This window comes from Triturus cristatus, chromosome 10 (assembly GCF_964204655.1).
Source record: "Triturus cristatus chromosome 10, aTriCri1.1, whole genome shotgun sequence".
Classification (NCBI taxonomy): Eukaryota; Metazoa; Chordata; class Amphibia; order Caudata; family Salamandridae; genus Triturus; species Triturus cristatus.
The window spans coordinates 1,059,208,177-1,059,229,679 of NC_140593.1; the positions used below are offsets into that span (position 1 = coordinate 1,059,208,177).

The following is a 21,503-nucleotide window of genomic DNA, read 5'->3' on the forward strand; positions in this document are numbered from 1 at the left end:
CTTGGTAGGCTGCAGCTATTTGAAGCATACAGCTACGGGAAATTGGTAAATACAGATTGGGCATTCACAGCAGCCACCATCAAGCAGATATGGACAAAATCTAGTAACGTCCTGAGGGACTTGTGGCAGGTGGTGGCTTTTAGAAATCGCTGACATGTAAACACCGCCGTGGAAAGCAATAACAGGCAGCGGATCATGTAAATAACCAATGTGTAAATACCGTCTTGTGGATTCGCAGCACTCAATTAAACCTCTTCTAGGTAGGAGCCATACACATCAATCTCCTGCCCTTCCATGCCCTTCATTCAAATTAACGGTGTGCTCGGAATCATGTGAAATTCATATCTCCCAAATAACCCAATTGGTCACATTTTCCACTGGTGTTGCTTAAGGGCTATGTACCCCTCACATACTCCCCCTTATACCTGTATATCTTCCATAAAGATCTGTGAAGTCATATCAGTGATTATCTGAACACTAAGTCCTTTGTGTAAGTAATAGAAGGAAGTATCATGTGCTAGTCAAGGCTTCTCTGAGTCAAGCTACACACTATATAAAATTGTGGCAGTGCTGAAAAGCCGGCCAGAAGGGGGGGCCTTAATGCTGCAACATCTTTCCAACGCACGACTCGCCAAGCTGTTATGCTGCTTCCACAAGGTGGTGGTGGAAGTGGCGGGAAATAAGGAGAAGAGGGGCACTGTTGTGTTTACCATAAGTTTCACAGTGTAAACAGACTCCTATGATCACTTTCTTCAATTTTCTTGAATACATATTGCATTCCACTCCACATCCAATTCATCTGGGTACTCACGATTTAGTTCTGCTCGTAAAGCCAGCGGGTTCTTCGCAGCCTTAGAGTCAGTCGCTGAGGTGCTCTCTGGCTCCAACTCCCGGTAATAAATACGATACCCCATTAAAACACCATTCACACTCTCATCCTTTGGGGCCTAAAAGAAACCAGATCAACAAAACTTCAATTGGTAAAGTGAATCTTGGACTGTGGCTGAAATAACATGACGCACAGCCCCTGCACAACTCTTCACCTTAGCACCAATTTAGATTTGCCCTGGATTGGCAGGACTATTAGCGAGCATCGCGCCCAGTGGCAGTGCTGGGTGAAACAAAGACAAGTTAATTGGATCCCATCAGAACTCAATAAATGCTTGCTCATGTGTAAGGTACAGAGTCAACTCCCACCAAAGCAGAACCCTCACTCTTAGAAATATGGCAAATGTTGAATGCATTCTTTTATTTTCAAACGTGTCAAATATTTTCAGAAATGCAGCACAGTAGAAAGAAAAAAAAATACATTTTTTTCATCTCACTTTAATTAGCAGGAAAGGCAATCGGCAGAAAAGTCTGTTGGACCTCAGTCATTTACAACACGGATGTACTCATTTAGAGAGAGAATATCACATTCTAGAAACTGTGAACAGGTTTGTGGTAAGTACCCTCACGTTCTTGTTTCCGTCCTTAGACAATGGTGGATCTCATCTGCCAGATAGGAACCTTAGTACTTTTTTAAAATACATTTAATTTAAATAAACCCCATGTCCACCATGTTGTGAGTCGTGTAAAGGAGGGCCAGACACCTCAGAAACCACCAGTTTGTTTTGGTCCCCATCTGGAGAGAAGAGCATTGCTGTGAGGTCTCTGCTGTGCTTTATCCTCTTTTCGCCCTCAAACGTTGGTCGTGGGTGCCCGGTTTGCCCTCAGCAGCTGGGGTGGACATGGGCCCCCATAGCACCTAGCAAGGCAGGACTAGAAGTATAGATGAAGTTTGGCTGTATATTCCCAAATGGTCAGTACATCAATAATTAAAGTAGAGGTCCACCACTCCTCCCATGCGAAGGGGCGAGTTGGGCAGAACTCCTCCATAGATCTGCTTTCTAGCACCAGTCCATCTAGCTGTGTATCTTCTGGCCATGTCACATGTGGTCCTATTCTGTTTATATCAATGTCAGTCTCCAGTGAAGTGCAACTTTGTAGTTGTGGCCTGGTGGTGTTACTCAACAATTCTAAATCTTATCCAATGCCAGTTATTCCGGGAAATGTGTAATTGCTTATTACAGGTCCGCTGAAGCTGTTTCAGCAAACAAGAGCAGTACCTATATGGTGGTTTCTGGACTTAATTCATAATGCATCTCCATATGCCCACTGTTTGGAATGTGCACTGGTATTTAGTGGGCCAGTAAATCCTAGTAATATCTCCAAGGTTTTGAAACTCAGTTTTTACTGGAATATTTATGTCTCGTATGAATGGCAGTTTTGTCCTTTAACATCCCGGGCAAATCCTTCCCTCTGCAAATCCTTCATACTACTCCAACAATTCCTCTCCTTAGGCCCCAAGGCCGTCTCCTGGTCAGGTCAGTAGCGAGAACTGTGCTACTCCCGTCCGCCAAAGATCAGTGGTGTCTGCTATGCAGCTGAGCACAGGGCTAATTCCACCATGTCTAATACTTCATGGAGGAATTCCAAACAAAGCAGCAAATTTAATAAAGAGAAGCAGAACGTATTTATGTCAGATGTCAATATCAATGAGCAATACTGATCGCCTGTATCATCCTTTACATTGGTTTATCATCTAATGCACGTTTTATCTACATTGTCAGCATCTAAGGAGTCGAGATTAAGCTATTCCAATTGCGCCAAAATTTAATCTGATTACCGGCGATTTGTTTTTTTGTTTGTTTTATATAGCACAAACTCGACCAGAAGGTATCAGAGTGCTTTACGTGAGCACCAGTTGCGATGCAGACGGACACATTGAAGTTTGTTAGGCAAAGGGAGATTATGTAATATGTCCAGTGTCACAGGATGTTGAGCGCCCCCGCCGAAACTCAAACCCAGTTCCCCAGCTTTAAAGGTTGACCGCTCATTTTCAGTCCCAGCTCCAACTCTCTGGAATTCATTTCTACTCGCTATTAGGCCCTCTCTTTCGATTACGATCTTCAGGAAAACGCTGAAGAGCTTGCTATTTGAGTAGGCCATTGCTGTTAGACCAGCGCCAAGAAACCAATCGGGCGATGTGTATTTAAAAAATGATCCAGACCACACGTTTCCCACTCTCATCCCAAGTTTCCAATCGCTGTTACAATTATATTTTCCCTAGACAGGTTTATACAACCATTGAGAGTTAATCCGTAAACCTGTCTTCGAGATGCATGAATTGACTCAACTGCCTTAGATTATCACTACACATCCATCTATTTGCAGCAGACACTTGTACCTGTCAGCTGCGTATCACCTCCAGGAGCAAGGAAACACTAAAAGAGCTGTAAGATACTGCATGTGAAAGGAAAGCATTCTGGCTTTCCAAACATTCTCTGAAGCATCAATAGCCCGCACTTCTCAGAATAAAAGAACAACAATAGCCCGGCCTGTGGGGAGACAGGTAATTGATTCTCCCTGAACAGTTAGTCTGATGTGTTCCTGACACTTCTCTTTAGTAGTACTTTAATTGATGTTCCTTCTCGGCTTTTATGCCTTTATACACACCAGCCAGATATTTAACACCGACTGTTCCTATTAACAAGCTAACTTTGAAAAATAATGATGCCCAGCAAAAGCGGAACATTTAGCACAATACACTGACCACCTTGCAAGCAGAGAGCGCAGTTAGCCATTTGCTTTAGCAGGTTTGCGATTTTTAACATGCAGCAGTGCCTTATGACAGAAAATAGCTTATTATTAAGTGATCAAGCACGACCAAACTAATGCATGAATCTGAAGCCTGGAGCTGTCGATTTCTGCATCCCGCATGGCAGAGTTTGGACATCCTTGATTGCAGGACATTTTGTATGGAAGGCCTTTCGGAATGACTTATCTTTGTTCAGCAATGGTGGAATATTTTATAGAGAACTACAGTCTCACTGTCTATGGTACAGCAGCGTCGGTTACAGGACATATTCACAGACCCTACTAAAGAGGAACCAATGATCAAGCACAGAAAATGGAAGTTCAGGAGAAGGTTATCAAGGGCAGCTGAAGAAAGAACACTGGAGAGTCCCATGATGGACTCAAAAAATGCTAACACAAGTAGGTTGAATATCTTACCTCCAGAGAGCTTAAGACAACTAAGGGCCAGATTACGATCTCCTTAGGAAGGCCTCCTGACGGGTACCGGAACGTGCGAATCCGATTTGGTGCCTATGTTTCCGACCGAGTCATCACCTGCTCTGAACTACCAAGTACGGTGCGAAGATCTCTTCCGCGTCGACCGAATCGTTTCCGGAACCCAATCCTGTCCGACCGACTCATTCGCAGACGAATCGTGCCGCGCAATGGAGCCGGATTCCAACCGAGCGAGTACGATGCACGATTCGGTCAGTTGTATCGCCTCGGTCTCAGCGAGAAAAAACAGCTGTCGGAATTGGTCTTCGGGGGGCAGTAGCAGGCCCCCCTTCACCCAGAGCCTTTCTAATCCGTCACGGGGGTGCCCATGGGTCCCCCCGATCCATGCATGCACAGTGTTGCCTGCCACATTGTGCACACTTTTCCCTACCCGCACCTTTTTGCTATGGGAGCCTGTGTACGAATCGGTACACAGGCTCCCATAAGAGTTCAATGGGAGTCTGAGCAAACCGAGTCCGTAAGGATATGGCTGCATCATACTCGTTCGGTCGGACTCGCACAGCGCGATTTGCTTGGAAAGCCCTCTGGATCAGAGTCGTATGGAGGGCTTCCCTAGCGAGATCGTAATCTGGCCCTAAGTATTTCCCGATCCTAAATAAGGTTTGTGTAACCTTTGCAAAGGAGACCAAAATGTAGTGCTTGCAGCACACCCCTAGACGAAAAGGGATCTGTGAACTGACTATCTCAGAAGATCACACTCACTGATAGCAGTTCAAACCTCTTCACTAAGATCATACTAGAGATTCTAATAAGACAGGGAAGAAAGAACTGAAATTCTAAACAGGATCCCTTGTTTCATAAAGGCCTTTCAACCACAACCAAAGAAGCTCAGTTCAAGGTGTTTTACTGCAAACAACGTGTCCTGTTTAAACTGGGCAAATATACTGTCAAGCCTCGCCTGCTCAAATAATGATGGAGCTCTCAAACTACCACACTAGACAAGTCTATGCTTGATGTAAGAGGTCAGATGAGTGAATCACTGGTGAGGCCTTGGAAATAGAAGGCTCATAAGAATTCAAATCTGGAAGGACACCTGTACCTGTCCTAAGCAACAACACCCGGAAACCTAGCAGCAGACACAGGGTTTACATCTGTTCACAACAGAGCACCTTTGACACCAATTAATTAAACCACCAACTATGATACCGACCTCAGACAACAACCTGATCAACATGTGGTGGAGAAGAACATTAAACCAACTTTCAACTCTGAGAAACTGAAAATGTCTGCCTTTGTTGCAAAATTACTGAGAATAGAGGTACTGAGCCTCTAAGCATGAAAGAGTAGGGGCTTCGAGTCTCCAAGCCTTAAAAGCCAAGCAAAGTAGATATTATAGGAAATAGACTAGACTAACTTTGAGGGAAGAAACTAAAATGTCAGATCTTGAAGCTGTGGAAGTAAAAAGGCATGGCCAGGGAGAGCCGCTGGTTCCCCTACATTGCTCTTTTGTACCTCTGGCACTGCACTTGCTACCCATGGCCTCAAGAGTCACAAAGGAAGCAGCAGGGACTGAAAGCACACAGACTTCTAAGAGCCATGCTTATACTTTTTATAGGTTCCACTCATTGGACTTCCCTTGGCCGCTCTGCAGACAATAGTTGGAGAGTATTGGACAAAGGGTGGGGTAAAAGGTCAAACTGTTAATGCTATCCCAGGTCAAAGAATTGGGTGTGGAATCACTCCTCTCACCACTTGACAATATATGTGCTACCAACAGCACAATGAAGACCTAAACCATCTGTTGCCAGTGACAGGGACTCTAAAGAAGGAATATGCACCAGGACTCACTAATACACTTCAGCTCAATATGCCCCACCTCTTCACATAAAGAATCAGATGCACCTATCAGGGATGAGCAAGTTATTGCAAGTGAGTGATGGTGAAGTGTGCGCAAGGTCTGCCTCCTTTCTGTGAAAAGTGTTGATGTAAAGAACCCAACATCAAAAGAAGGCTCCAACAGCCTTGTAAGTGGTGTTAATCTGAAAGGCAATCAGCCAGAGTTGGCCGTGGCATGGGGACAGGACACAAAGGGATGCCATGGGCAGAGAGAAGCCTAGAGGAGGCGCTGATAAGAGACAAAGCTGTCTAGGTGGAAAAAGTCCAGACTCTGCCTTAGCTTTACGCTCCTGCGGTCATTCACAATATTGCACAGTATCTATTGTACAGCACAACTAACGCATCAAACGTAGGATGTAAATAATGGTATTTGTTCATTTTATTTGATTGCCATCTTATCCTCTCTGAAATGTATTTTTCTTTGACATTTTAATATTCGTACATTCCTTTCTTTGGAGTTTTAAAATGTAACCCGCAGAGCCTTAAGTGGAAAGAAAAAACTGGGGAGTCTCTCAAAGGGGCATGGCCGATGAAGTTAAAGGTGTGGCTTAAAACTCATATGGTACAAATCTGTGCTTAGCATAGTGTACTGCCCGACTGGTATCATGCTGCTTCTGTCATTGCATCCAGATATTTCATACAATAAGTAAGTTTACCTACAACAATCCAGGACTATTCGCTTTGTCAATGGTTGTTAGTTGCATAAGTTACATAAGCAACAACTATGGCTTTGTTGCATATAATATTGAAAATACGTCAGTCCGTCCTGAAATGATGTGACTGTAAAAGAACTATAACAGTCTTTTTGAAGTTACATCACAGGCAGTGAAGGGTGGTACTGCTGCAGAGTTAAGATTTGTATTCACCCCGAGGGGCAAGACCTGGCCCACTTAAAGCCCTGGTAACCCGTACACTCTTCTATTATGTTCTAGCAGGAGAGGCTCGTACGAGCTGAAAAGGCATATTAAATTCACTTAAAACTGAATTGATTCCCGCACAGGCTCTCTCCGGGGCCCCTTTGTGCTTTGAACCTGAACCTACACTTCAAAGCCCACTTCAGTTCATGTGCCCAGAGCTTATTACATCAATTTGAAGATACTAGGAGACTCCTCCACTTCTCAAATATGAACATTATCAGTACCCCTCATTAAGGTCCTGTTTAGTGAGAAATTCTTGATATGAGGAATAGCCATGTGGAATGCCTTAATCTAGTATCTGAAAAATGTTAGTGTGGTAAAAGTAACTGTACAATAGTGTGAAAGGTGAAAAGTACAAAAGGAATGTTTGATATAAAAGTTTGAAAAAATTCTAAAAAGAAATTTGAAGTATTTTTATTACCCCTAGCACATAAAATAAAACAGAACAATAAAGCAAGAAGAGAGCCGAAGTCAAGATTACATTAAAGACATTCAGTGGTCAGGCACCTAGTAGAAGGTCAAAGTGTTGAGGAAGCTCAGGTGATACATATTCCCAGCGACATTAAAATAATACATTTAAAAACAAATCTGTAAACAAAAGGTTTGAAAAAAGCCTGGAAAAAGTTCTAAACAACATACTTAAAAACATGGAAAGAATAGCAGCAACCGGAAAAATGAGAGTTTAGGGTTTGAACATGAATATGAGGAAAAGATAAGCAATAGGGTCACCTTTATTTAAGATTAAAGGTAAGAATTACAGTAGAAGTAGGGATGTTTTTAGCTTTACGTTAAGGGGTAGGGTTAGAGACAAGTTTTGGACTGGTATTAGAGCAGGAGAGAGGGTTAGCCCCATGTTAGTGACAGGATTAACTATAGGGTGAAGGCTAGGGTTTGTCTTAGAGTAAAGATTACGTTCAGGGTATAGCATAACGAAAAACATGATATTAGTGGTAGGGTTTTGAACAGAACGAGGTAAATTCCGTTTTAGAGCAAGGGGATATGGGTGAGGGTCTTTTCACTATGGGGTAAGTTATTAGGTTCTTTAACCTATTAAGATATAAGTGATCAGGTTTAGTTGTAAGGTCAGGGGGTTGGAGTACGGGTTATGCACACAAATGAGTGAGACGTCATCATACAATCAAAAACTGTTACGTAAATGAATATCATTTCAAACCTTTCATTTTCATTCAATGTGCAACTTCATAGACTGATTTGACCTTAAAGTTTCAAACATTTGGCTAGCAAAAAAATATTAACTTACAACCTAAATTATTAAGAGACAATCACAAACCTCACTGATTCAGAAAGTAACTCAAAACCTGCCTCTTAGCATGCGACCAACTGACTGTTTCTTACATGCCATTTTGTCAAGGCGTTGTAAGATTTTAGGATATGCTGCTCTGTAAAAATGCTCAACAATAAAATAATTAAAAGTAAATACAAATTTCTGTGATGGAATATATTTGCTGTACGTCATGAAGTAAACTACTTTCCCACATTCAGAAGTGTGCTGAATAGCAGCAGCATAGCATCAGATTAAGGACAGAAAGTAGCAAGAATGGGCATGAAATTAGCAATGTTTAATGCAACTGGTCTTCCCTTGGCCCATGTATGATGACACTGGAGCTGGCAAGCTGTTCAATTGCTGTACCTAGCTCTAGGGATCTCACTGAAGGGGTTGCCACTTTATCTTCCACACTTTCTTGCAAGTTACTATCCAGACACATATTGTTCACGCTTTGATTTACAGCTGAACCTTGAAGGCTAGAGGGGATTTACACTAGAGTCTCTCATTTGTCGGAATTCTTGCTGTGGTCATTTACCATCCCAGAAGTGAGATGAAGAACGCGAGACAGCACAGGGTACAGTGGACACGCGTGCATTCCGTCAGTTACCTTACCTGCCACTGGATCAGCACAGAGGTAGTGGTGCGCGGCGTCACTAACACTGCGGTGGGAGGCTCATCTGGAACTGAATCAAATATAAAGCAGTGATTTAACAATGGCACTTATTAACAATACGATGCGAAATGTCTCATAAGGTGCTTCCATAAATATTTCATCTGCGCCCCCAACCCCCACAGTGTCCCCCAATCCCAATTGTCAAATCACCAAATTTCATTTTGACTAATCAGTGGGAAAAATTAGGACAAGTTTATGAACTCATTCCCTTAGGGTGACCTATAAACTGGATGGCTATGTGAATCAACAGACGTGTCAGCATATGCCTATGTTCATAAAGAACAAGTTACTTACCTTCGGTAGCGATGTATCTGTAAGAAACATTAGTTAGTTAGATTCCTCACCTTAGAATATCCCCAGGCGTCAGACTGGATCCGGAAGATTTTTCGTCAGCAATACCCCTTGCGCGTCGCTAGGCGTCGTCTGCGGCTCCGCGTCCGTCGTCGGCGTCGTGCGCCGGAATGACGTCGTCGGAGTACTTAGACGCGCGCTGACGTCAGTTCTTGTACATAGCTTTCCGCGCCAGGAACGCAGAGCCATGCAAAGACCGACACTGGTGCCAAAAAGAAAATCTAGGGGCCTGAAAAGGATATCCGTAACCCTAGATGTCAGTTCACAGAACGGGGAGGATGGGTGGGTCGGTGAGGAATCTAACTAACTAATGTTTCTTACAGATACATCGTTACCGAAGGTAAGTAACTTGTTCATCTGAAAGAAACACGTTAGTTAGATTCCTCACCTTAGAATAGATACCCAAGCAATACCATCCCCGGTGGTGGGTCTGCGAACCAAGATCACACCAGAAAGTCCTGGAGGACAGAACGGCCAAAGAAGCCATCCCTCCGGACTTGGCTGTCAAGGCAATAATGCCTGGCAAACGTGTGTAGCGAAGCCCACGTCGCCGCCTGACAGATGTCCTGCAAAGGGACACCCCGTCCCAAAGCAGTAGTAGCCGCTGTGGCCCGAGTGGAGTGGGCGCGCAGCCCAACAGGAGGGTCCTTTTTTGCCAAGGAGTAGCAAATTTTGATGCACAAAACGACCCACCGAGAGATGGTCCGTTTGTGCACCGCTTTCCCCTTCTTAGCACCCACGTATCCAACAAAAAGTTGGTCGTCCACCCGGAACTGCTTTGTGCGGTCCAAATAAAAGGGGAGCGCACGTTTTGGGTCCAGACGGTGGAGCCTCTCTTCCTCTTTGGAAGGATGCGGAGGCGGAAAGAAGGTGGGCAAGGTGACAGACTGCCCAAGATGAAATGGAGTCACCACTTTCGAAAGAAAGGAGGGACGAGGCCGAAGGACAACCTTGTCCGGATGAACAGACAGAAAAGGAGGCTTTGAAGATAAAGCCTGGAGCTCACTCACCCGTCTAGCCGAGGTGATGGCTACCAGAAAAGCAGTCTTAAGCGTCAGCAGACGAAGAGGACAATTATGAAGAGGCTCAAAGGGAGCGCACATTAGAAATGTGAGAACAAGATTCAAGTCCCACTGAGGCATTACAAAAGGGACAGGAGGGAACGTGTGAGTAATGCCTTTTAGAAAGCGTGTAACTACAGGGGACTTGAAAAGAGAAGGCTGATCAGGAAGCCGCAAGAAGGCAGAGATGGCAGCAAGATAACCTTTCAGGGTGCCCAGGGCAGAGCCCTGCCGGGCCAAAGAAAGAAGAAAGAGGAGAACCTCAGAAAGAGGGGCGGAAAGGGGATCCACAGCCTTTGCTGTGCACCATGCCACAAATTTGTTCCACCGGCAGGCGTATACCGTCTTTGTGGAGGGACGCCTGGCTGCCAGAATGATATCACAAACTTCAGGAGGCAAGTCAAATGGCATCAACTGCCGCCGCTCAATCTCCACGCATGGAGGTGGAGGCTGGATAGGTTCGGGTGGAGGACCGTCCCCTGCTGCTGCGACAGAAGATCCCCCCGAAGGGGCAGACGTATCGGAGGATCGGTCAACATACTGAGTAGCTCGGGATACCAGTACCTTCGTGCCCAATCCGGAGCCACCAAGATGACTTGGGCCCGGTCGCGCCTGATCTTCTTCAGCACTCTGGGCAGAAGTGGTATAGGCGGAAAGGCGTACAACAGACCGCAACTCCACTCGTGACGAAAAGCGTCGCCGAGCGAGTGCCGCCTTGGAAATTCCAACGCGCAGAACTGCTGACATTGCGCGTTCTCTTCGGTGGCGAATAGATCTAACCAAGGCTCTCCCCACTGCTGAAAGAGACCTTGCGCCACTTCGGAGTTCAGACGCCATTCGTGATCCATCATGCACCGGCGGCTGAGTTCGTCTGCTCTGGCGTTCAGAGAGCCCGCCAGATGTTGAACCACCAGGGTGACGCCCTGGTGTTCCAGCCATGTCCAGAGGCGCAGAGCCTCCTGACAAAGGGTCCACGACCCCACCCCGCCCTGTTTCTTGCAATACCACATGGCGGTGGTGTTGTCTGTGAACACCTGCACGACACTTCCCCTGACAGAGGGAAGGAAGGCTTTCAGTGCAAGTCGGATCGCTCTCAACTCCAACAGGTTGATGTGGAGACGAGACTCCGCCGGAGACCAGAGGCCTCTGATCTCCGCTTCTCCCATATGGCCACCCCATCCCAGGAGGGACGCATCCGTCACTACGACATGCTCCGGTTGGGGAAGGGAGAGGCTCTTGCCCTTGACCCAATCGCGGTCCGTGAGCCACCACTGCAACTGCTGTGCAGTGCCCTCCGAGATCAAGACATGGTCGGACAGGTTGCCGTGATGCTGGGCCCACTGAAACTTCAGGTCCCACTGCAGAGCCCGCATGCGCCGCCTGGCGTGATGCACTAGTAGGATGCAGGAGGCCATCAGCCCCAGAAGCCGCAACACTAGCCTGACCGAAACCCAGGATAGAGGCCGAAAGATGGGAATCAGGGCCTGTATATCCCAGACCCGCTGTTCCGGTGGATGGCCCCCGAACTGCGCCGAATCGAGAACCGCTCCGATGAAGAGGAGCTTTTGAGAGGGACTCAGGTGTGACTTCGGCACGTTGATGGAAAACCCCAGCAAATGCAGGAGATCCGCCGTAGTCTGGAGGTGGGAGACGACTGTCGGGGGCGAGCCCGCCTTCAACAACCAGTCGTCGAGATAGGGGAAGACTGGAACCCCTGATCTGCGCAGATGAGCTGCGACCACCGCCATCACTTTCGTGAACACCCGAGGGGCACTGGTGAGGCCAAAGGGGAGCACGGTAAACTGAAAGTGCTCTTGGCCCACCGTGAGCCGCAGGTAACGCCGGTGGGCCGGCAGGACGGGAATGTGGAAATATGCGTCCTGCAAGTCCAATGCTACCATCCAGTCTCCAGGGTCGAGGGCAGCTAGAACCTGAGCCAGAGTCAACATTTTGAACCGTTCCTTTCGGAGGAAGGCATTGACGTTCCGGAGGTCCAAGATAGGGCGTAGGCCCCCTTTGCCCTTCTTGGGAACCAGAAAGTAGTGGGAATAACAACCACGACCTACTTCTGGACTCGGAACGCGCTCGACGGCCCCCTTGGCCAAGAGGGCCGAAACTTCCTCGTGGAGAAGATTCAAATGATCCCCCGAGATACGGTGGTGCTGCGGTGGCATGGCTGGAGGGGTCGTCTCGAAGGGGAGGGAGTAGCCCCTTCGGACGATTTGCAGCACCCACCTGTCCGATGTGATGGACCGCCAGTGGAGCAGGTGATGGCGAACTCTGCCGCCCACTGGCGTGGAATGGGCCTGAAAGCTCGGAGTAGGAAGCTTTGAGGCAGATGCTGCCGGGGTAGATGTGGACTGACCTCGTCGTCCTCCAGAACCGCCACGGCGGAAACCACGTCCGCGGCCGCGCGCAGGTTGGTTCTGCGGCTGGTGGCTAGGCGCACGTGAGGAGGCACCCCTTCCTTGGCCACGAAAGGGGCGAAAGGCGGAAGATTGCGACCGCGGGGCCGAGAGGCCCTAGGACTTGGCCGTAGCCCGGGAGTCCTTAAAGCGGTTCAGCGCACTGTCCGCCTTCTCGCCAAACAGGCGAGTGCCATCAAAGGGCATGTCCATGAGAGTGCTCTGGACATCACCCGAAAATGACGTGGACCGCAGCCAGGCGTGACGTCTAAGCGCCACTGTGGTAGAAATGGCCCTACCCAGCGAGTCCGTGGTGTCAAGCCCACATCGGATTGCATGTCGTGCTGCATCCTCCCATCGGCCAGAGCCTGGGTAAGTCGTGTCCGGGCCTCCTCCGGACACAGGGGCAGCACGTCCTCCACCGTATCCCACAGAGAGTGGGAATAACGGTCCAAGAGACAAGCGGTGTTTAAAGACCGCAGGCCCAAACTAAGGGAAGAGAACAGCTTCTTGCCAAACTGTTGTAGCCTCTTGGAATCCCGGTCCGGCGGGGCGGTCGGGAAAGAGGATTGGGAGGTGGAGGCCTGGATGACCAGGCTCTCAGGGGTAGGGTGTTGGGACAGGAAACTGGGGTCGCCCGGAGCAGGGCGGTGGCGCCTGGCGACGTTCCTGTCCACAGGAGGAACTGTGGAGGGCTTGGACCAGGTGCCCTGCAGAACGTCAATGAGGGCCTCATTGAATTGCAGCAGAGGCTCAGTGGAGCTTGCTGTAGACTGAAGCACCTCAGTAAGGACGTTAGTCCTCACAGCCACGGTAGGCAGCTCGAGCCCAAGGGCTGCGGCCGCCTTGCGCAGCACCACAGAGAAAGCAGCGCCCTCCTCCGAAGCCACAGTCGGAGGAGAGACGAATCCAGTGTCTGGAGAGGTATCCAGGCCACTGGCCTCCCCCAGTTCATCTGCCCAGTCCTGGGACAGTTGGGCCTGACCGGCCATAGGATCCTCGGATCCCTCCCAGTTGTCCCCATCATCCGACTCCTGGTATAGAGGAGAAAGTAACGGAGCCGGGCGGTAGACATAGTGTGTCTCTAGCGGCGCCGATCTCGGACGTCGCCGGGCCCGGAGTGGGACTGAACCGGGGCTCGACGTCGAGCGGAGTCGACGTCGGCGTCGGGGGTGGTACCGGTGTCGACGCCGGCGGAGGAGGCGTGACGAGGTCGACCGGCGTCGACGGGGACTCGAGAACGGGTCCCTCGGGCGCTTGCGGCGTCGAGGCCGGAGCCGTCAACGGCGCCGGGGCCGGAGCCACCGGCAGGCAAGGCAGCCCAGTCGGGTCCGCGGGGCCCGAAGGCGCACCAGCGGGCGCCGACGGCAGAGCCAGGTTCCTCATGGCCGAGAGGAAGGCACTGACTTCCGCCGGCGTCGCGTTAGTCCCAGGGACCGGAGGGTATGGGGACGTGCGCGGCGCCTGCGGCTCCGCCGGAGCCGCGGGGGTGGAACCACCCTGACCCTCGGCCGAGTCGCGCGACCGGCGAGGGGAGTCCGAAGAGCGATGTCGCCTCTTGGACTTCTTGGAATGCTTCGACTTACCCGAAGACTTGGATCCCGACGACCGATGGTGACGTCGGCTGCGGCTCCGCGACCGATCCTTGGACCTCCTCCTGGACCAGGATCGAGAGGCGCGCGGAGCCGAGTGGCGAATTTCGAGAAGCTTACGGGACCGCTCCCGTCTAGCCTTCGAGGTCAGGGCCTTACAGTCCGAGCACGACTCCGCGTCGTGGTCGAGGCCCAAGCAGTACAGGCACCGGCGGTGATGGTCCGTAACCGACATCAGGCGGTTACAGTCAGCACAGGCTTTAAAACCAGGCATCCTACCGGCACCGGAGTCGATTGACAGGATCAAAAAGGATCAAAAAGTTAGTCAAAAATTGACTAAAGGGGTAGCTCTCCCGGATCTGCGCTTACTGGCGCGGAAAAAAGAAGAACTGACGTCAGCGCGCGAGGGCGGCGTCTAAGTACTCCGACGACGTCATTCCGGCGCACGACGCCGACGACGGACGCGGAGCCGCAGACGACGCCTAGCGACGCGCAAGGGGTATTGCTGACGAAAAATCTTCCGGATCCAGTCTGACGCCTGGGGATATTCTAAGGTGAGGAATCTAACTAACGTGTTTCTTTCAGATCTATTATGATGTACACATACACCTTAACAGAATCTTGGAATGTCTTTGCATGATCTCAGCATGGCTTTGCATTTGAAGCTATTGTTCCATGAACGATTCTCTATAATTACATTCCTCACTTGTAATACACATACACATGTTTTTGTGGTTCCTTCCCTTATCACTGAACGTGACCTCTTTAAATTCTTCCGACTGAAAACCACAGGTAAAGTGCAGTCCATAATCTCCTACCCATATGGCTTTGATATTAACTTTGGTTCAATACACATAAGTATTAGTTTGAAAGACAAGAGGAACGTTCAGCAAATTAGATAGGAAAAAGGGTGCATACTCTGATCTCCTGTACATTTTTACATCCAGCTTAACACTACACATTGAAAGATAGCAGATTTAAATGTGTTCAGTCTTAGCCTGTGGCTCACTGAATACAGTTAACATTTGCAAAATGGGATAACATGCTTTGGTGATTAGAGCCTGTGTACAAGTGGAGGTGGGTGCTGTCAGGAAGAGAATGTTTCCGAAATTATTGGATTATTTATTCATATGATGCAGAGAGTAATCAAAATGCAAAAAACACAAGGTACTGGGAAAGAAGATTTGAGGGAAGTGGAGCACAATTTATTTTATTCATAGGAAGTGGTACTAAATGGGCATACTTTCTCTTCGCTAGGATTCTATATAAGAGCTCCTGAAACCTACAGACCTGTGTGGCACCATATTTGTTTACAAATCGTGGTACTTAGGAACAGAGCTTCCCAACAACATAACTTGAATGTTTCCTTTATGTTTTCGCAGAAGAATGCTCAAAAGGTCTTAACTAAAGAAAAGGCTAGAACTCTGGATGGATGCGGACTACCTACCACTTTCATACTCATTCTACCTTATCCACATGGGGGGCATTCTCCGACAAAGCCAGATATAAGATAGAGCATTTTGGGGATACAATAGGCTCACCGACAGCAGATGGACTGGAGAAAGTTATCGTGTTGGACAAACAAGCAGGGGAAATCTAAATGGGTTGATTTGATTTCACAATTTAAAATCTCTTATGCAAGCCAAAGTGTCTTCAAGCCACTCCACAGTTATTATTTCTCTGAAAAAATAAACCACTGCATTCGAACATTATACAGACAGATATTCTTGCCTCATTTGGTTCTCTGTATGATTCCCCAAAGCTGCAGAGTCTTTTCCTAAGATCAGACAGCCCGGAATCGCGCATTGTGCTCATAATTTTGAGTAATCTAAGAGTGGGATAAAACTAGGTAGCATATGTTTGAAAGATGACTATCCAAGGGATAATTTGTTGCAGCTGTCAAAGGCATTTGAAACATTTACGAAAGGAGAAATAAATACATTCCCAGAAAACCAATCATAATAGATTGTATTGACTGTATGATCTTACATTCAAATCCTGCTTGCTTAATTGATGGCTCAGGCATTCATCTTACCATCTTGAAGAGTTGTGACAGCATCTGTTGCTGTACTGAAATCACTGTCCCCCACATCATTGGTTGCCTTCAATCGCAGCTTATAAGACGTGAAAGGATTTAGCCTATAACAAGTAAAATATGAAAAAGATGGAGCAAGGACGTATAAACAGTACATTAATTTAGTAACATCTATGAATATACCCAAAACGTTCCATCCGTCATCCTCACTTGATTGGTTTTCCCCATCATATAATGCCCGTCTGGTCTGCTTACCTAATGAACAAGTTACTTACCTTCGGTAACGCTTTTTCTGGTGGATACAGTATCTGCCTGTGGATTCCTCACCTTATGAATATCCCATGCGCTAGCATTCCACAACACAAAAAATTTTCCTAGCTCTCTGCGCCGATGAGGTCGTCTCAGCGTCATGGCTCCGCATGCGGCTCCGCATGACGTCACCGGAGCCGTAAGAAGACCACGTCGGCGTGATGACGTCAGTTCCACTCATTTTTTCCGTGCCACCGAGGCAAAACGGGCGGACCAACCATAGAGACAATGCATACATAGTACACAGTATTCACACAAGTGTAAAGTGAAAAAGGAAAGCAAACATTTCCTATAAGCTCACATTTCAAATAAGTCAACCATGGACAAAAAGAGGTAATAAAATCTTGAGTACACAAAAACATCAAATAACCAATTCCTCATCTTTTAAGGCATAAAAGGGTGGACAGCAGGGAGGAGGGTGGGTAAGTGAGGAATCCACAGGCAGATACTGTATCCACCAGAAAAAACGTTACCGAAGGTAAGTAACTTGTTCTTCTGATGGAAACATCTGCCTGTGGATTCCTCACCTTATGAATAGAATCCCACACCAGTCCCACTCCCGGAGGAGAGTGTCCACCCTTCTATACCAAAGATCTTGCAAAACAGAGTGCGCAAAATGATCATCCCTCCTCACCTCGGAATCCAAGCAGTAATGCTTTGCGAAAGTGTGGAGGGAGGCCCAAGTTGCGCCTTTACAGATGTCCAATACAGGAACACCGCTGAACAAGGCAGAAGTAGACGATTTAGCCCTAGTGGAATGAGCTCTAATGCCTACAGGAGGCTCCTTACCGGCAAGGGAGTAGCAAATCTTGATGCACAAGATGATCCACCTGGATAAAGTGCGCTTGTGCACTGCCTTGCCCTTCCTACCACCAGCATAGCCTACAAAAAGCTGATCATCTTGCCGGAAGTCTTTTGTTCTATCCAAATAGAAGCTAATCGCCCTCTTTGGATCCAAACAATGAAGTCTCTCCTCCTCCTTGGAAGGGGGAGGATAGAAAGTAGGGAGGGTAATCGACTGTCCTAGATGGAAGGGAGTTACCACCTTAGGCAGAAAAGCAGTCCTGGTCCTGAGTACCATCCTTTTAGCATGTATGGTCAGAAAAGGAGGCTTTGAACTCAAAGACTGGAGCTCACTCACCCTCCTAGCCGAAGTGATAGCCACTAGAAAGACCGTTTTAAATGTCAGTAGTTTCAATGGACAACTATGCATAGGTTCAAACGTAGAACCCATTAAAAAGTAAACATCAGATTTAAATCCGACTGGGGCATAATAAAAGGAGTGGGCGGAAACATGTTAGTAAGCCCCTTAATGAAACTCAAGACTATTGGACACTTAAAAAGAGAGGGCTGGTCGGGCAAACAGAAATGCAGACAAAGCCAACAAATATCCTTTAACAGTGGCTACAGCACAACCCTGCTGAGCCAAATGAAGTGAAAAACAAAGAACATCAGAAAGATGCGCTTTCAGAGGATCAATAGATTTTTCTCCACACCATCTAACAAATTTCGACCACCTGTAGGAGTAGATAGATATGGTGGAGTGTGGCCTGGCCGATAAAATAACATCCACCACGTCATTCGGAAGAGAAAAAGAATTCAGGTTGCCCCGTTCAATCTCCAGTCATGAAGGTGCAGGCTCTGGAGGTGGGGGTGTAGAACCGGCCCCTCCATCTGAGAGAGGAGGTCTGCCCTGAGAGGGAGACGGAGCAGAGGGTGCGACGAGAGGTGAAGAAGATCCGTGTACCACACCCTTCTTGGCCAGTCCGGGGCGATCAATATAACTTGGGCCCGGTCTTGGCGAATCTTCCTCAGAACCAGAGGAATCAAGGGTATGGGAGGAAATGCGTAAAGGAGTTGTGAGCTCCAACTCAACTGAAACGCGCCCCCCAACGCTCCCTGCGTCGGAAACTGGAGAGTGCAGAATGACATGCAGTGAGCATTCTCGAAAGTGGCAAAAGAGGGGTGAAACCCCGAAACCGGTCCTAGGATGCTTGTTTCCGGTCCAGGGAGGACCTGGCTTGGCAGTTCGGACTGGAATGTTCCCATGAGGCACAGGGTCAAAACTGATCTGCATATTGCCAGGTCTAAACTGGGGTGGCATGGTGGCAAAAGAATGATGGATTTAACCCAGATCTCTTGACTGGGGGTGAATGTTTTGATTTGTTCTGCATTCCGTACATCAATTGTGTGTCTTTTGCTTTCTCGCCCTAAGTGCACTAGGTATGCCAAGACGTGGGTCCTGGGCTCACTGTGCCACTGGAATCAAGCTATCCTGGCTGAAGAGGGGTGAAACCCCGAAACCGGTCCTAGGATGTTCGTTCCCGGTCCAGGGAGTACCTGGCTTGGCAGTTCGGGCTGGACTGTTCCCATGAGGCACAGGGTCAAGACTGATTTACATATGGCCAGGCCTAAACTGGTGTGGCGTGGTGAGCCAAAGAATGATGGATTTAACCCAGATCGCTTGACTGGGGGGAATGTTTTGATTTGTTCTCCATTCCGTCCATCAATTGTGTGTCTTTTGCTTGTAACATCTTATAAGCATATCTTCCCATTAGGGCAAAATAGAGAAATTAGGTTGAGTATGCCTGAACTCAGAATATAAAAATGAATCTTTTAGTAAAGATGATTTTTAGTTCTCGCCTACACAGCACGGATGCGCTGCGTAGGAAAAAGACCTTTAGCCATCGCTACACTTTTGCAGGCAAAAACGTGCACACGTTGCATTGCTTTCAATGGCAACGCGTGTACGTTTGGCGATTCCCTTGCCACAGCGAGCAGCGGCGCCATATGTTAGCAATTATCGCACCTTGCTGCTCACTCCCGCAAGGGAAACCGGCGCAGGCCCCCTCCTCTCTCCCCTCCCCCTGCTGCCACGCGCGCTTGTTTTTAACTTGCAGCGCGAGGCACGCGCTTGTGTTTTTTAAGCAATCCCGTGCACAAGCGATCACTTTCACGGCCGCGTCACTTTCACGGCCGCGCGGCCAATGCTTGTTTTATTAAGTGCCCTGCAAATGGTGCAGACTTTCACGTTTCCTTACTGGTTGCAACTAATATAATCGCAAACATCCTTGAAAGCTGCTTCTTGCAATGACTACACATTCCACTTGTTGTTTTAACGGTGCACCGACAAACCTCATACTCTTCCACCTCTTTCCTTCCTCCTCCATTCACAGCCTTTTCCTTGCACTCCCCAGTCTCTCTCAATCACGTCCCCAGCAGTTCTGCACAAGCGAACTCCCCTAGTGTTGTTCCGACGCCCCAGAACTTTCTCCCCCGCCCGCACCCGACTCTCCAAACCACAAAAGCAGTGGCAAACCATTACCTTTTGCAGCGCAATTCCTTCACTTAAAATTAAAGCACTACAAACCTTCAAACCCTTATTAGACAATGGGAGAGTGGGTGGGCTTAGCGAATTTTCCCAAACCGCTGCAGTCGCTCCATAGATGTGCCTAATTACATCAAGCTGCTGTGCGATAGCTCGAGCCTGTTAACCCCGCCCCTCCCTACCCTCACCCTAAAGTCACCTGGCTCAGCCTCCCGGAAGTCACCCAGGGGTCACCAGCTGGCGCTTCGCTCACTCGGGTCCCAACATTCTTATTCCCTCACTTGCTCTGTACATGAAACTGTAAAAAAAAAAAGTATTTTTGTCCCTTTGCTAGCGCTTTATTCAGTGTCTTTGGTAGGTTGCAGCGAGTACTAGGCAGTGTTTCCATTTCGTCAGCAGTGAAGTACTCAGGTGTTGATGTGGGCAGGCCTAGGGTGATGTGGGCAGGCCTAGATGGCGATATGGACAGTATTACGCCGGCTATTATACCAGGCTGCTCTGGCTAGGTTTGTTTTTTGTGAAAGGCAGGTAGGTGATATGAAACCAGTAAATGGGGGTAGCTTATCAGAGAGCGTAATGTCACAAGCATGCTTTTCGGTAAGGAGGAGCGACTCACTATTGACTTATACTCACAGTAGATACCACTTTCCTAATGATTTGGGGATTGTGGAAAGACTTCGGGCAAACTCGTTCCTCCTCTATCGCTCATAGCCCTGCAGCCACCAAGCAGCACCACCACATGTTTGCCATCATTGTTCTTTCAGCCGGAGATTGTGACAAGGATGAGACCAATACCGCTCATAATGTCAACAGACCCAAAACAGTTGACCATATCTGTATTTGTGCACTGAAGGCAGCTCGGGAAACGGGTAGACTGTCCCCCGCATCTTGTTTGCTTCTATGAGACCAAAGTTTCACAGGTAAATCCTGCAAGCAGAATTAGGAAGGCCAAAAAAGCAGGTCAGGTGAGTAGGTATATTAAAGAAGTGCAGTAAACCCCCTCTAGAGTAACCCCTAAGACATTTGACTGCAATCTGAAGAAGGCATGGATGAAAGGGGCTTCAGGGATCAACATCACCTCCTCAATCTGCATCGTGAAACGTTGTGACTGGGACCAATCACAAATAATCTGATATGTAAGTTTATTGCTCTCACGTCTTCACATGGCTGTCAACTGCTACTGGGTCACCGTCACGGCGGTGATTTTCACCCAGTCCTGCTTTTTTCAGCAAAAAGAAGTAAGCATGCTCGAACTCGTGAGAAAGGTGAAACTACACGTACCATCCTGCCTAGTACTTTCAGCTGAAACCCAGGTTTTCTGTAAGTCCTCACACAGGAGCTACAGCCCTTGACAACTTGGACTCCAGTTCCCCTGTTACGACGTTGTGTGCCACAGGTTTGCTGATAGTTTGGCACCATGGCACCTGAACATTGTGTTTTGGTTCTAACTAGTGCTCTCTATGAGTTGTAGTTTTGGTGGGTCGCTTCTCTTAAATCAGTGGACCAGAGGAGCAGATTCTGCAGTTCTTAAAAGAAATACCCAGTACTGTAAACATTACATACGAGTGGCATCC

At 48.0% G+C, this 21,503-nt stretch overlaps 1 protein-coding gene across 2 annotated transcripts in view; it reads right to left on the reverse strand.

Moving 5' to 3' along the window:
* SDK1 (sidekick cell adhesion molecule 1) overlaps window positions 1–21,503 on the reverse strand; it is a 2,285,003-nt gene that overhangs the window by 255,783 nt on the left and 2,007,717 nt on the right. For both annotated transcript variants that reach the window (XM_085629198.1, XM_085629197.1), the window contains 3 exons: window positions 16,293–16,396; window positions 8,788–8,858; window positions 812–947 (listed from right to left, as the gene is read on the reverse strand). In XM_085629198.1, coding sequence (XP_085485324.1) covers window positions 812–947; window positions 8,788–8,858; window positions 16,293–16,396 — 311 coding nt within the window. The remainder of the gene's footprint in view (window positions 1–811; window positions 948–8,787; window positions 8,859–16,292; window positions 16,397–21,503) is intronic.